Source organism: Mercenaria mercenaria, chromosome 15 (assembly GCF_021730395.1).
Source record: "Mercenaria mercenaria strain notata chromosome 15, MADL_Memer_1, whole genome shotgun sequence".
Lineage (NCBI taxonomy): Eukaryota > Metazoa > Mollusca > Bivalvia > Venerida > Veneridae > Mercenaria > Mercenaria mercenaria.
In genome coordinates, this window is record NC_069375.1 from 40,332,020 (window position 1) to 40,345,729 (window position 13,710).

At 38.6% G+C, this 13,710-nt stretch overlaps 1 protein-coding gene across 1 annotated transcript in view; it reads right to left on the reverse strand.

Moving 5' to 3' along the window:
* LOC123551895 (glycerophosphocholine phosphodiesterase GPCPD1-like) overlaps nucleotides 1-13,710 on the reverse strand; it is a 69,549-nt gene that overhangs the window by 46,416 nt on the left and 9,423 nt on the right. The window contains exons 2-4 of the mRNA XM_053525070.1: nucleotides 9,899-10,050; nucleotides 2,785-2,862; nucleotides 2,149-2,259 (exon numbers count right to left, since the gene is read on the reverse strand). Of these exons, the coding sequence (XP_053381045.1) occupies nucleotides 2,149-2,259; nucleotides 2,785-2,862; nucleotides 9,899-10,050 (341 nt within the window). The remainder of the gene's footprint in view (nucleotides 1-2,148; nucleotides 2,260-2,784; nucleotides 2,863-9,898; nucleotides 10,051-13,710) is intronic.

The following is a 13,710-nucleotide window of genomic DNA, read 5'->3' on the forward strand; positions in this document are numbered from 1 at the left end:
CATTTGACCCAAGTTTGATAAAATTCCTTCAAGGGGTTTAGGAGATATAGAGCGGACACAAAATGGAAGGCTAAAACCTTTGACCTTGAGTTGTGACCTTGACCTTGAGCCGACAAGGCTAACCCATGGGTTCTGCACTTCGTCTTGATGAGGTGATCATTTGACCCAAGTTTCATGAAAATTCTTCAAGGAGTTTAGAAGATATAGAGCGGACACAAAGTGGAAGGCTCAAAACCTTTGACCCTAAGTTGTGACCTTGACCTTGAGCCGGCATGGCTGACTCATGGGTTCTGCACATTTCATCTTGATGAGGTGATCATTTGACCCAAGTTTTATAAAATTCCTTCAAGGGGTTTATGAGATATAGAGTGGACACAAAATGGCAGGCTCAAACCTTTGACTTTGAGTTGTGACCTTGACCTTGAACCAACAAGGCTGACTCATGGGTTCTGCACATCATCTTGATGAGGTGATCATTTGACCCAAGTTTCATGAAAATCCTTCAAGGGGTTTAGGAGATATGGACCAGACACGATTTTGTTACGGACGGAAGGACGGACGCAGACCATTCCTATAATCCCTACGCCATGGTGGGGGATTAACAAGAGTGCCAGACTGTCACAAAATACGCCCATCATCAAACTTGGCCAAATGCAAGGGGCATAAGCCAAGAGTGCCTAGGTCGATTTGGGTGGTTATCGTACTTGGCAGAGATATTATCCCCACAAACATTGTCAGCAGATTAAGTGAAGATCGGATGAAAACTGTTCGACTTAAAAGAGTGGGGACAAGGCTAAATTTGCAGTATTTTTAGTAATTCAAGGGACATAAGCCAAGAGTGCCTGGGGCAATTTAGCTGGTTATCAAACCTGGCTGAGATATTATGCCCACAATCATTGTCGGCAAGTTTGGTGAAGATGGGATGAAAACTATTCGACTTAGGGAGCGGACAAGGCTAAATTGACAGTTTTTAGAGTAATTCAAGGGCCATAATCCAAGAATGCCTGGGCAAATATGGCTGGTTATTGATCTTGGCTGAGATATTATACTCACAAACATTGTCAGCAAGTTTGGTGAAGTTCATATGAAAACTGTTCGACTTAGAGAGCAAACAAGGCTAAATTCGCAGTTTTTCGAGTAATTCAAGGGCCATAATCCAGGACTGCCTGGGGCAATTTGGCTGGTTATCGAACTTGCCTGAGATATTATGCCCACAAACACTGTCAGCAAGTTTGGTGAAGATCGGATGAAAACTGTTTGACTTAGAGAGCGAACAAGGCTAAATTCTCTGGGTTATTTTTGAGTAATTCAAGGGCCATAATCTAAGAGTGCCTGGGACGATTTGGCTGGTTATCGAACCTGGCCAAGATATTTTGCCCATAAACATTGTCAGCAAGTTTGGTGAAGATGGGATGAAAACTGTTTGACTTAGAGAGCGGACATGCATTGGACACCGCCCGCCCGACCGCTGCCGCCACATAATACGCCAAGCTTTTTCAGAGATGGGTGTATAAATATGCTGCTAAACCCAAAACAAACAAACTTTGACCTAATGACCCCGAAAAAAATAGGGATCCTCTACTTAACAAGCCCAATCATACTACCAAGTTTGAAGGTTCTTGGTCAAGTGGTAGCAGCAATCATTTTTAAGGTTCAGGCCCAAAAATAAAAGAGGTCATTTATATCTGTAGCTAAATCATGCGATCAAGTTTGTAAGGATCTTGGTCGAGTGGTTCTCAAATCATTGAACAGAAACTGTTTTCAAGTTTCAGGTCCCTTATACCTTGACCTTTGACCTATTGATCCCCAAAGTGTTAAGATTTATCTACTTAATAAGCCCAATCATGTTGCCAAGTTTGAATGTTTTAGGTAAAATGGTTCTCAAATTACTGAGCAGAAACCGTTTGCTTCACAGACAGACGGACCATTCCACCAACTGTTCGAAGCTATCAACATGTGCAAAGCAATACACCCCACTTCATCGAAGGGGGACATAATAATCAGACATAAAAGTCCCAGTTATATGCCCATGTCCAAATTATAATATGGTGTATAGCAAGTTTCATTTGAACTGGATGAAAACTGTAAAGAGCTCTAGAGAAAAAGAATTTTAAGAGTTGACCGCACAAGAAATAGCAGGAATCTTACCACTGATTCTGGATCATACGTTTCTATATGGAATGCAAAATAATTTCCAGCTTTGTAAAAAGCTCCATACTTCGTCTGAGGTTTGGGTTTTGATCTGCCCTTTTCAAGAACCTGTATTAATAGATAACAGATAAAAATAATATTTATAGCAACAGAATGATCACGAGGTCTGATGCTGTAATGAAAGTATACTGAGAAATCTTTCATGGCGGCCAAATTTTCATGCATTTCGTTATTGATTATTGAGTCAATCAGTGAATTTCATTCCAATGAAGCAGTTAAATTCTCAATTATTTTTTGTTCAAAGGACAAAGTCCATGAATTTATATCCAAATCTACAGCAGAGTGTTTATATCATTTGAAAGGGGCTCGTATTTCACCACATTCTATTGATTTAGGATGAAAACATGGGATTTTGTCTGTCTGGTCATATTTTTTTCATCCCAGGTTCGATACTGGTGTCTGTGGTTAATACACAAAATTTAGTCCCAATGAAGAAGTAAAATCCCCATTTATTTGATGTGCAAAGGTCAAATACATAAATTTATATCCCCACGAAATGATTTCAAAGTATTTGGTAGATTACTATATATGAATAATAAGCATGGAAATGCTATAAACTTTGACAGTACTTACAGAGACAAGAATTTCCGAGTTTGTACACGGAGGTAGTGAGTCTCCCAACATCTCTTGTTCATATGTATCATCAATAGCCTAGAATATAAATATAACATAATTATATACAGTATACAGTTAACCTCACTTATAAGGAACTCGGATATAAGGAACACTCGGTTATAAGGAACAGTTTTCAATTCATCGATCTAATTCCTTCTTTATTCAATGTAAAATTCCTCGGTTATAGGGAACTCGATTATAAGGAACACTCGGTTATAAGGAACACTTTTTCCAGTCCCAAAGTATGAAATTCAATGGAAAACCCCTCGCTTATAGCGAACAGACATAAAGAATAAAAATGATTGAAAACCAGAAATAAACAGGAAAATCGCTGATGACGTCAGAGTAACGTCAGCACTTTCACGAGCTTTCATGCACATGAATAAACACAACTTATTTCATTTCTATGATACTCACGGATACGATAAAAAGAAAATATATAATATCATTAACATTTACCAAATACAAGACGATAGTAGACTTACGACAGCTAGCTCTACATGTATTAGATTTCATGTTGACAATAGTGAACGAAAATCAGTTACGGTCATGGTCATATTGTCCTAAATAAATGTGCTAATTACGCGTCATTAACAATGGCAAACAGTCCAGTTTATCAAATTTTAAATTGTGAAAATTATAGCAGGTGCTAAAATGGACTATTGCAAAACTATAGGTATAATTTACACTTAAATCCATATGTATGGCGCTGTTGTCTAGTCGTAATGCAGTATATGTCATGAACACCTAACTTTTAAATTTTAATGGATTGTCTAATTTAACATTTTTGTAATAACAATTTGAACACTTTTTTTGTATTAGTATTGATGCCTATTCACAAAACATGCAGTCTAGGAAGGTAAGGGGAGTTACTGCAACACATCTCATAGTCATAATGTAGCGCTCTCTAAAAAAGAAGATAGAAAAAAACTACAAAAACAAACACAAATTACGGTCATTCTTACCGACGTACATTTTGGCTTAGTTTAGGTTTAACGCTGTGTTTCAATGCTATTTCAGTCATAAACATGTAGGCAGTTTACCTTATCATCTCTCCAGGAAAGGACCAGTACTAGACTCGCTGCATTGTCACATAAAGATTCATATCGGCCCGGAGTGTGAACACATAGCCCTTTTCAAACGTCAGTCAAATAGTGTTCACTATACAAATTGTGTTCGTTATACAAACCTCGGTTACAAGGAACTAGTTCGCTATACGGATATAAGGAACTTCGGTTATAAGGAACAATTTTTAGAGGTCCCAAACTGTTCCTTATAAGCAAGGTTTACAGTACAACACAACCAATTTATACAGCTTCATCAAGTCTGTTGTAAATATATTAAACAAGAGGGCCATGATGGCCGTATATATATCGCTCACCAGAGTTGATCTGGCCTACTGACCTAGTTTTTTACTCAACATGAGCCAGTTTCAAATTTAACCTAGAGATCATCAAGACAAACATTCTGACCAAGTTTCATAAAGATTGAGTCACAACTGTAGTGTTCACAAACTTTTCCTTTGATTTGACCGTGTGACCTTGTTTTTGACACTAAATGACCCAGACTTGACCTACAGATCATCAAGACAAACATTCTGACCAAGATTCATTAAGATTGGGTCACAAATGCGGCCTCTAGAGTGTTCAAAAGCTTTTCCTTTGATCTGGCCTATTGACCTAGGTTTTAACCCAACATGACCCAGTTTTGAACTTGACCTAAAGATCATCAAGACAAACATTCTGACCAAATTTCATAAAGATTGGGTCACAAATGTGGCATCTAGAGTGTTCAAAAGCTTTTCCTTTGATCTGGCCTACTGGCCTAGTCTTTGACCCCACATGTCCCAGTTTCGAACTTGACCTAGAAATCATCAAGTCAAACATTCTGACCAAGTTTCATACAGATTGGGTCACAAATGTGGCCTCTAGAGTGTTCACAAGCTTTTCCTTTGATCTGGCCTACTGACCTGGTTTTTGACCCCATATGTCCCAGTTTCGAACTTGACCTAGAAATCATCAAGACAAACATTCTGACCAAATTTCATAAAGACTGAGTCAAAACATTGGCTTCTAGAGTGTTCACAAGCTTTTCCTTTGATCTGGCCTACTGACCTACTTTTTGACCCAAATGACCCAGTTTCGAACTTGACCTAGAAATCATCAAGACAAACATTCTGACCAAGTTCCATACAGATTGGGTCACAAATGTGGCCTCTAGAGTGTTCACAAGCTTTTTCTTTGATCTGGCCTACTAACCTAGTTTTTGACCCCACATGACCCAGTTTCAAACTTGACCTAAATATTATCAAGACATACATTTTGACCAAGTTTCATAAAGACTGGGTCACAAATGTGGCCTCTAGAGTGTTCTCAAGCTTTTCCTTTGATCTGGCCTACTGACCTAGTTTTTAACCAGACATGACCCAGTTTCGAACTTGACCTAGAGATCATCAAGACAAACATTCTGACCAAGTTTCATTAAGATTGGGTCACAAATGTGGCCTCTAGAGTGTTCACAAGCTTTTTCTTTGATCTGGCCTACTGACCTAGTTTTTGAACCCACATGACCCAGTTTCGAACTTGACCTAGAGATCATCAAGAAAAACATTCTGACTAAGTTTCATTAAGATTGGTTCATAAATGTGGCCTCTAGAGTGTTCACAAGCTTTTCCTTTGATCTGGCCTACTGACCTAGTTTTTGACCGAACATGACCCAGTTTCGAACTTGACTGAGAGATCATCAAGACTAACATTCTGACCAAGTTTCATAAAGATTAGGCTACAAATGTGGCCTCTAGAGCGTTCACAAGGCAAATGTTGATGGACGACGGACCAACGCACACCGGACAATGACCGGTCACAATAGCTCACCTTGAGCACTTTGTGCTCTGGTGAGCTAAAAACTAGATGATGGTGTATTTTATTCAAAATAAAAAAAAGAGGCCAAACTGGGCCTAATTCACTCACCTGAGGAGGATCATGACATTTAGACATTGCTTCTGATCAAGATGCAGTTCATTAAAAGTCATTCAAAGTGTTCTTCATTAATTAGTATGGCCAGGGGTGTAAAATGGCCAGCTACTGATCACAGGCACAGGCAATCACTTTATGATATGAAGTTTGACCATTGTAAGACCAAGCATTCTTCAGTAATTGATCTGAAACCAAATGGTCTACTGACCCACAGACTGATGGAAAATGAGCAAAATGATGCACCCACTCTTCTTTGAAGCGGGGCATAAAAATGACTTTTAAAGAGCCGTAACTGCATAGAAATAATCCCAGTTGGATGTGCTGATGACATGTACAATCAGGCTTCACACCAATCACTCCTGTGTAGTTTCATTGAAATCCAGCCAGGGGTTTTGCAGCAGAGGCAATTACAAGCTAAATACATATGGATGAACAGGCAAGCAGATGGTTAAGCCAAAAACATACTGTCTCCAACTGGGGAGAAATTATGATGTGAAATACAGTCCTGAGGCTGAACATGTAAAAGCCCCATGTGGTTCTGGGACGATCTGTGTATGAAAAGAATTGGAACCACTGCCTTACCCTTGCATGAACGTAAGAGGCGACTAATAGGGTCTTAACACTTGGTTTTTCTGTAACTCTGTGATTCCATCAGGTATGCAAATTTTGATTCCATACCTCATGTTTTTATTCCGATGTAAATGAGATGTGAAACAAAAATTTGTAGTCCTGTTTGGTGCCATATAACCTATGCTGTGTTGGTGCGCCATAAAACCCAAATAAAATAAAAATGATATTGTAAAAATCAAATATTTTCTCAATGCCAAATTTTGCTAATTTTAAAATTGGAATTGTGCAACATGTATAATATTTGCAATACATGGTTAACTTGTAGGACTACATATAACAACAACAGTACTTCTGCACGTACTGTAAAACCATTGATATTCATTGGGAAAATTTTTACAAGGATTTCGTGTTTGTCTAAATCCATTAAATAAAATCCAAACAAATGGGTAAAACTGACATTTATCTTTGAAACTGGAATCCATGAATTGATGGCTATATGAGACAGTCACTGCTGACAAAAAACAAAGTTTTATGTCCACAAAAGTAAGTGATGTACAGTATAAACAAGATCACCGCAATGCCGAGCAATATAGGCACAAAGGTATGATCTTTGACCCCTAAGTACGACCTTGACCTTGAAGTGAGCCATCTGAGACAGGCACTCAGCATGTCATCTCAATGTGGTGAACATTTGTGCCAAGTTTCCTTAAAATCTTTCAAGCAGTTCAAGAGTTACAGAGCAGACACGAAACAAAGTAATATGACCTTTGACCCATAAGTGTGACCTTGACCTTGAAGCGAGCCATCCAAAACATGGGCTCTGCACGTAAACTCGATGTGAACATTTGTGCCAAGTTTCTTTAAAATCCTTCAAGCAGTTCAAGAGTTACAGAGTGGACACGAAACAAAGTAATATGACCTTTGACCCATAAGTGTGACCTTAACCTTGAAACGAGCCATCCAAAACATGGGCTCTGCACGTAAACTCGATGTGAACATTTGTGCCAAGTTTCTTTAAAATCCTTCGAGCAGTTCAAGAGTTACAGAGTGGACACGAAACAAAGCAATATGACCTTTGACCCTGACCTTGAAACGAACCATCCAAAACATGTGCTCTGCATGTCATCTCGATGTGGTGAACACTTGTGTCAAGTTTGTTCGAAATCCTTCAAGGGGTTCAAGAGTTACAGAGTGGAAAAGAAATGGCTTACGGATGGACAGACAGACACCGGCGTCATAACATAATACGTCCCTTTTGTTGTATAATAAAGCAAAAACAAATCCCTGATTTTATCATACAAGTCAGTAATGTGACCTTTAACCTGCATTACAAACATTATAATACAAATATTGTAAATAAGACACTTTTAAAGCTCCTGTGTCTGCAGTTCAGTCAATACATATAAAGTCAAGAGCAACTTCTACTGCAAGTCCACAGTGATTTAATTTTATGCTAAAATCAGATTTGTGTAGATTAAGAATGTGTATAAATACTTGGTTAGAAAAACACTACTTTCAATAAAACTGCCAAAGCCATAAAAGCAGGTTATAAAGAATAATGGATTCAGTAATACTTTCTTTCATATTAATCAAATATTCAAACTTATTACATACTCTTTTATTAACTTTGTTAAGTTTCAATGGAACCTTAAATGTCAATATTTTTCCATACTGATGTTAAAATTTCATATCTGGGGTGTGACGTCATTTGTGACATCAGTTTCATGTATCTCGTCACGTTTTCAAAGATCTTTAACCACGATATTTTCAGTTTTACTCAGGCTTAAGATCAAGCTCATATCATTATATCATAATAATTTAAGAATAAATGCATATTTTTGTAATTAAAAGAATATTAGATTTGTATCAAGAAATATGCACTCATTTCACAGAATGATATTGCGCTCCTACAGTCATACAATATTTCTGCTGCAGAACTCGTGCATATTTCCAGATACAGTTCTACGAACCTATAATCATGACAAATATAAGAGATAACAATTATCAACAAGAGCTGTCACTAATGGTGACAAATGCCCCCGCAGCACCTTGACCTTTGACCTGGTGACCTTGACCTTTGACATGGTGACCCCAAAGTCAAAGTGGTCGTGTACTCTATAAGTACTATTAGCATGTGAAGTTTGAAGGTCCTGGGTGCAGTGGTTCGCGAGTAAAGTGCCTTCATGCAAAAAGTTAACACTGGCCCCTGTGACCTTGACCTTTGACCTGATGACCCCAAAGTTAGTAGGGTTGTGTACTCAATAAGTAGTATCAGCATTTGAAGTTTGAAGGTACTAGGTGCAGTGGTTCGCAAGTAAAGTGCCTTCATGCAAAAAGTTAACGTTGGCCCCTGTGACCTTGACCTTTGACCTGGTGACCCCAAAGTCAGTAGGGGTCGTGTACTTGATGAGTACTATTAGCATGTGAAGTTTGAAGGTCCTGGGTGCAGTGGTTCGCGAGTAAAGTGCCTTCATGCAAAAAGTTAACGTTGGCCCCTGTGACCTTGACTTTGACCTGGTGAACTAAAAGTCAATAGGGGTCGTGTACTCGATGAGTACTATCAGCATGTGAAGTTTGCAGGTCCTGGGTGCAGTGGTTCGCGAGTAAAGTGCCTTCATGCAAAAACTTAACGTTGGCCCCTGTGACCTTGACCTTTGACCTGGTGACCCCAAAGTCAGTAGGAGTCGTGTACTCAATGAGTACTATCGGCATCTTAAGTTTGAAGGTCCTGGGTGCAGTGGTTCGCGAGTAAAGTGCCTTCATGCAAAAAGTTAACGTTGGCCCCTGTGACCTTGACTTTTGACCTGGTGACCCCAAAGTCAATAGGGGTCGTGTACTCGATGAGTACTATCAGCATGTGAAGTTTGAAGGTCCTGGGTGCAGTGGTTCGCGAGTAAAGTGCCTTCATGCAAAAAGTTAACGTTGGCCCCTGTGATCTTTGACCTGGTGACCCCAAAGTCAGTAGGGGTCATGTATTCAGTTAGTACTATCAGCACGTGAAGTTTGCAGGTCCTGGGTGCAGTGGTTCGCGAGTAAAGTGCCTTCATGCAAAAACTTAACGTTGGCCCCTGTGACCTTGACCTTTGACCTGGTGACCCCAAAGTCAGTAGGAGTCGTGTACTCAATGAGTACTATCAGCATCTTAAGTTTGAAGGTCCTGGGTGCAGTGGTTCGCGAGTAAAGTGCCTTCATGCAAAAAGTTAACGTTGTGACTATCGAACGAACGAATGGACAGTTGAAAACTAATATGCCTCCCTTCGGGGGCATAATAATATGCCTCTCTTCGGGGCATAAAAATAGGAAATAACAAGAAAATAATAAGTTTTATGTCAATAACAATAAAATGTGGCAGCCATATTACAACAGGTCACTATGACCCTTTTACACTGCATAAAATAATCCTTTTATCATAAATGGAAACTTTCTCTTCAGCATGAAGATTTGGAAATCAATACAAACCCGATTCCAAACTTAAACCTGATCAAACCAAACAAAAACTTACATCACTAAAAACTAACCAAACTTACATCTTTGTATCTATGATCAATGGTTGTGCATTTTATACTGTATGTCTGCTCCCTGTATTTTGGTTTCCATATACTTATTGAATCACCATGTAGCTGTAGCTGTATCTCTACTTGTTCCGTCAGCCAACCACGATTTATCAATCTTATTCCATCTGTTAAAAACATGCTACAATTTCACAGTTTGAACTCGCTCATTCAAAGAAAGAAATTGGAGGCAAAATATCATGCACCCTGTAAAAGGAAATCTTGTGCTGCCACTGGAAATTGCTGGTAGGGTATTAGAATGAATAACAGAATCTAGTGTATAAAAATATCCAAAACATTTCACAAACACGGGTTGCAATTACGGCTGTAACTACTGTAAAATATATTTCTCAAAATGTGAAATAAGGCTTAACTTCTGATACAGGGCTGTTCTATGAGAAAACTGGTAGAAGTGTCACGATATAATTATTGCTGAATAATCAATAGTTTAAAATACTTGAAAAATCATTGTTTTTCTTTGTGTTCATATAGAGACTTTAAACTAGTTAATTGTAAATCAAATCAAATTCTATCACATTTTACAAATGAATGTTACTTAAGTTGTCATGGCAACCAAAACTCCAAAGCACCAAAGTTCCATGAAAATACAAAAGTTTACAGATAAAAGACATGTGATAAAAGCAAACAAGAGGGCCAAAATGGCCCTAGGTCGCTCACCTGAGAAACACACTATAACACACCATAACTGTGTAAACATGTTTGATCTAGTGATTTCATGGAAAACGAGCTGTCTCCATAGGATGACATATGCCCCCGATGGCACTTTGAATGAGTAGTTATGGCCGATGTTAGAGTTTAGGACCTTTGACCTACGGAGCTGGGTCTTGCGCGCGACACGTCGTCTTACTGTGTCACACATTCATGCGTAGTTATTTTAAAATCTATGCATGAATGACAAAGATATGGACCGGACATGCCCATCAATGCACTATCATGAAAAATGACCTTTAACGTCTAAGTGTGACCTTGACCTTTGAGCTATGGACTTGGGTCTTGCGCAGGACACGTCGTCTTACTGTGGTACACATTCATGCCAAGTTATTTGAAAATCCATCCATGGATGACAAAGATATGGACTGGACACGCCCATCAATGCACTATCCTTTAACGTCTAAGTGTGACCTTGACCTTTGAGCTACGGACCTGGGTCTTGCACACAACATATCGTCTTACTGTGGTACACATTCCTGCCAAGTTATTTGAAAATCCATCCATGGTTGACAAAGATATGGACCGGACATGCCCATCAATGCACTATCCTTTAAAGTCTAAGTGTGACCTTGACCTTTGAGCTACGGACCTGGGTCTTGCGTGCGACATGTTGTCTTATTGTGGTACACATTCATGCCAAGTTATTTGAAAATCTATCCATCGATGACAAAGCTATGGACCGGACACGCCCATCAATGCACTATCCTTTAATGTCTAAGTGTGACCTTGACCTTTGAGCTACGGACCTGGGTCTTGCGCGTGACACGTCGTCTTACTGTGGTACACATTCATGCCAAGTTATTTGAAAATCCATCCATGGTTGACAAAGATATGGACCGGACACGCCCATCAATGAACTATCCTTTAATGTCTAAGTGTGACCTTGACCTTTGAGCTACGGACCTGGGTCTTGCGCGCGACACGTTGTCTTACTGTAGTACATATGCATGCCAAGTTATTTGAAAATCCATTCATCGATGACAAAGATATGGACCGGACAGGAAAATTGCGGACAGACGGACAGACCGACAGACTGACAGACGGTTCAAAAACTATATGCCTCCCTTCAGGGGCATAAAAATATTCTGACCAATTATCATTAAAATTTGAACAAAAATCTTAAATATAAACAAGTATTTTTTTTATTTGACCTAGTGACCTAGCTTTTGACCCCAGATGACCCATATTCGAACTTGACCTAGATTTCATCAATGCTATCATTCTGACCAAATTTCATGAAGATCAAATGAAAAATACAGCCTCTATCGCATACACAAGGTTTTTCTTTGATTTAACCTAGTGACCTAGTTTTTGACCACAGACTACCCATATTTGCACTTGACCTAGATTTCATCAAGGCAACCATTCTGACCAATTTTATGAAAATCCAGTGTAAAATGCAGCCCCTATTGCATACACAAGGTTTTTCCTTGATTTGACCTAATGACCTAGTTTTTGAACCCAGATGACCCATATTCGAACTTGTCCTAGATTTAATCAAGGCTATCAATTTGAAAAAATTTCATGAAGATCAATTGAAAAATACAGCCTCTATCGCATACACGAGGTTTTTCTTTGATTTTACCTAGTGACCTACTTTTTGACCCCAGATGACCCATATTCAAATTCTATCTAGATTTCATCAAGGCTATCATTCTGACTTAATTTCAGGAAGATCAATTTAAAAATACAGCCTCTTTCGCATACACGAGGTTTTCCTTTGATTTGACCTAGTGACCTACTTTTTGACCCCAGATGACCTATATTTGCGTTTGACCTAGATCTCATCAATGCAATCATTCTGACCAAATTTCATGAAGATCAATTGAAAAATACAGCCTCTATCTCAAACACAAGGTTTTTTCTTTGATTTGACTTAGTGACCTACTTTTTGACCCCAGATGACCCATTTTCAAACTCGGCCTAAATTTCATTTAGGTCATCATTCTGACTTAATTTCAGGAAGATCAATTGAAAAATACAGCCTCTATTGCATACACAAGGTTTTCCTTTGATTTGACCTAGTGACCTATTTTTTGACCCAAGATGACCCATTTTCGAACTTGACCTAGATTTCATCAAGGTAATCATTCTACCAAAATTCATGAAGATTAATTGAAAAATACAGCCTCTATTGCATACACAAGGTTTTTCTTTGATTTGACCTACTGACCTAGTTTATGACCCCAGATAACCCATTTTTGAACTCAGCCTAGATTTCATCAAGGTTCGACCAAAATTCATGAAGATTAATTGAAAAATACAGCCTCTATTGCATACACAAGGTTTTTCTTTGATTTGACCTAGTGACCTAGTTTTTGACCCCAGATGACCCATTTTCAAACTCGGCCTAGATTTCATCAAGGTTCGACCAAAATTCATGAAGATCAGTTGAACAAGAGCTGTCCGTAAGACAGCCAAGCTCGACTATTCGAAATATTGTCCCAGAGGCAGGAAAATATTACCTAAAAAGGTTAAATATCAAAAGAGTTTTAAGTTCAAAAAGGGGAATAATTTGACCAAAATGCATATCAGTTATGGGACTTGCTGCTATCAACTAGTTTTATAACCCCTAAGGCACATGTGAAGTTTCAATTCAATATCTGCATTAGTTTTGGAGATAGAAACTCGCATGTAAAACTTTAACCAGAATTTTCAAAGTCCAAAAGGGGGCATAATTTGCCCAAAATACATGCCAGAGTTATGGAACTTGATCCAGTGAGGTTAGTAATTGATCTAGAAAAAGAAAAAATAAGTTTCAAATCTATATGCCTTTTAGTAATAGCTGTATGTACTTGCACGCAAAACTTTAACCAGAATTTGCTAAGTCCAAAAGGGGGCATAATTTGGCCAAAATGAAGGTCAGAGTTATGGGACTTGCTGCTATCAACTAGTTTTATAACCCCAAAGACACATGTGAAGTTTCAAATCAATATCTGCATTAGTTTTGGAGATAATAACTTGCATGTAAAACTTTAACCAAATTTTTCTAAGTCTAAAAGGGGACATAATTTGCTCAAAAAACATGTCAGAGTTATGGAACTTGATCCAGTGAG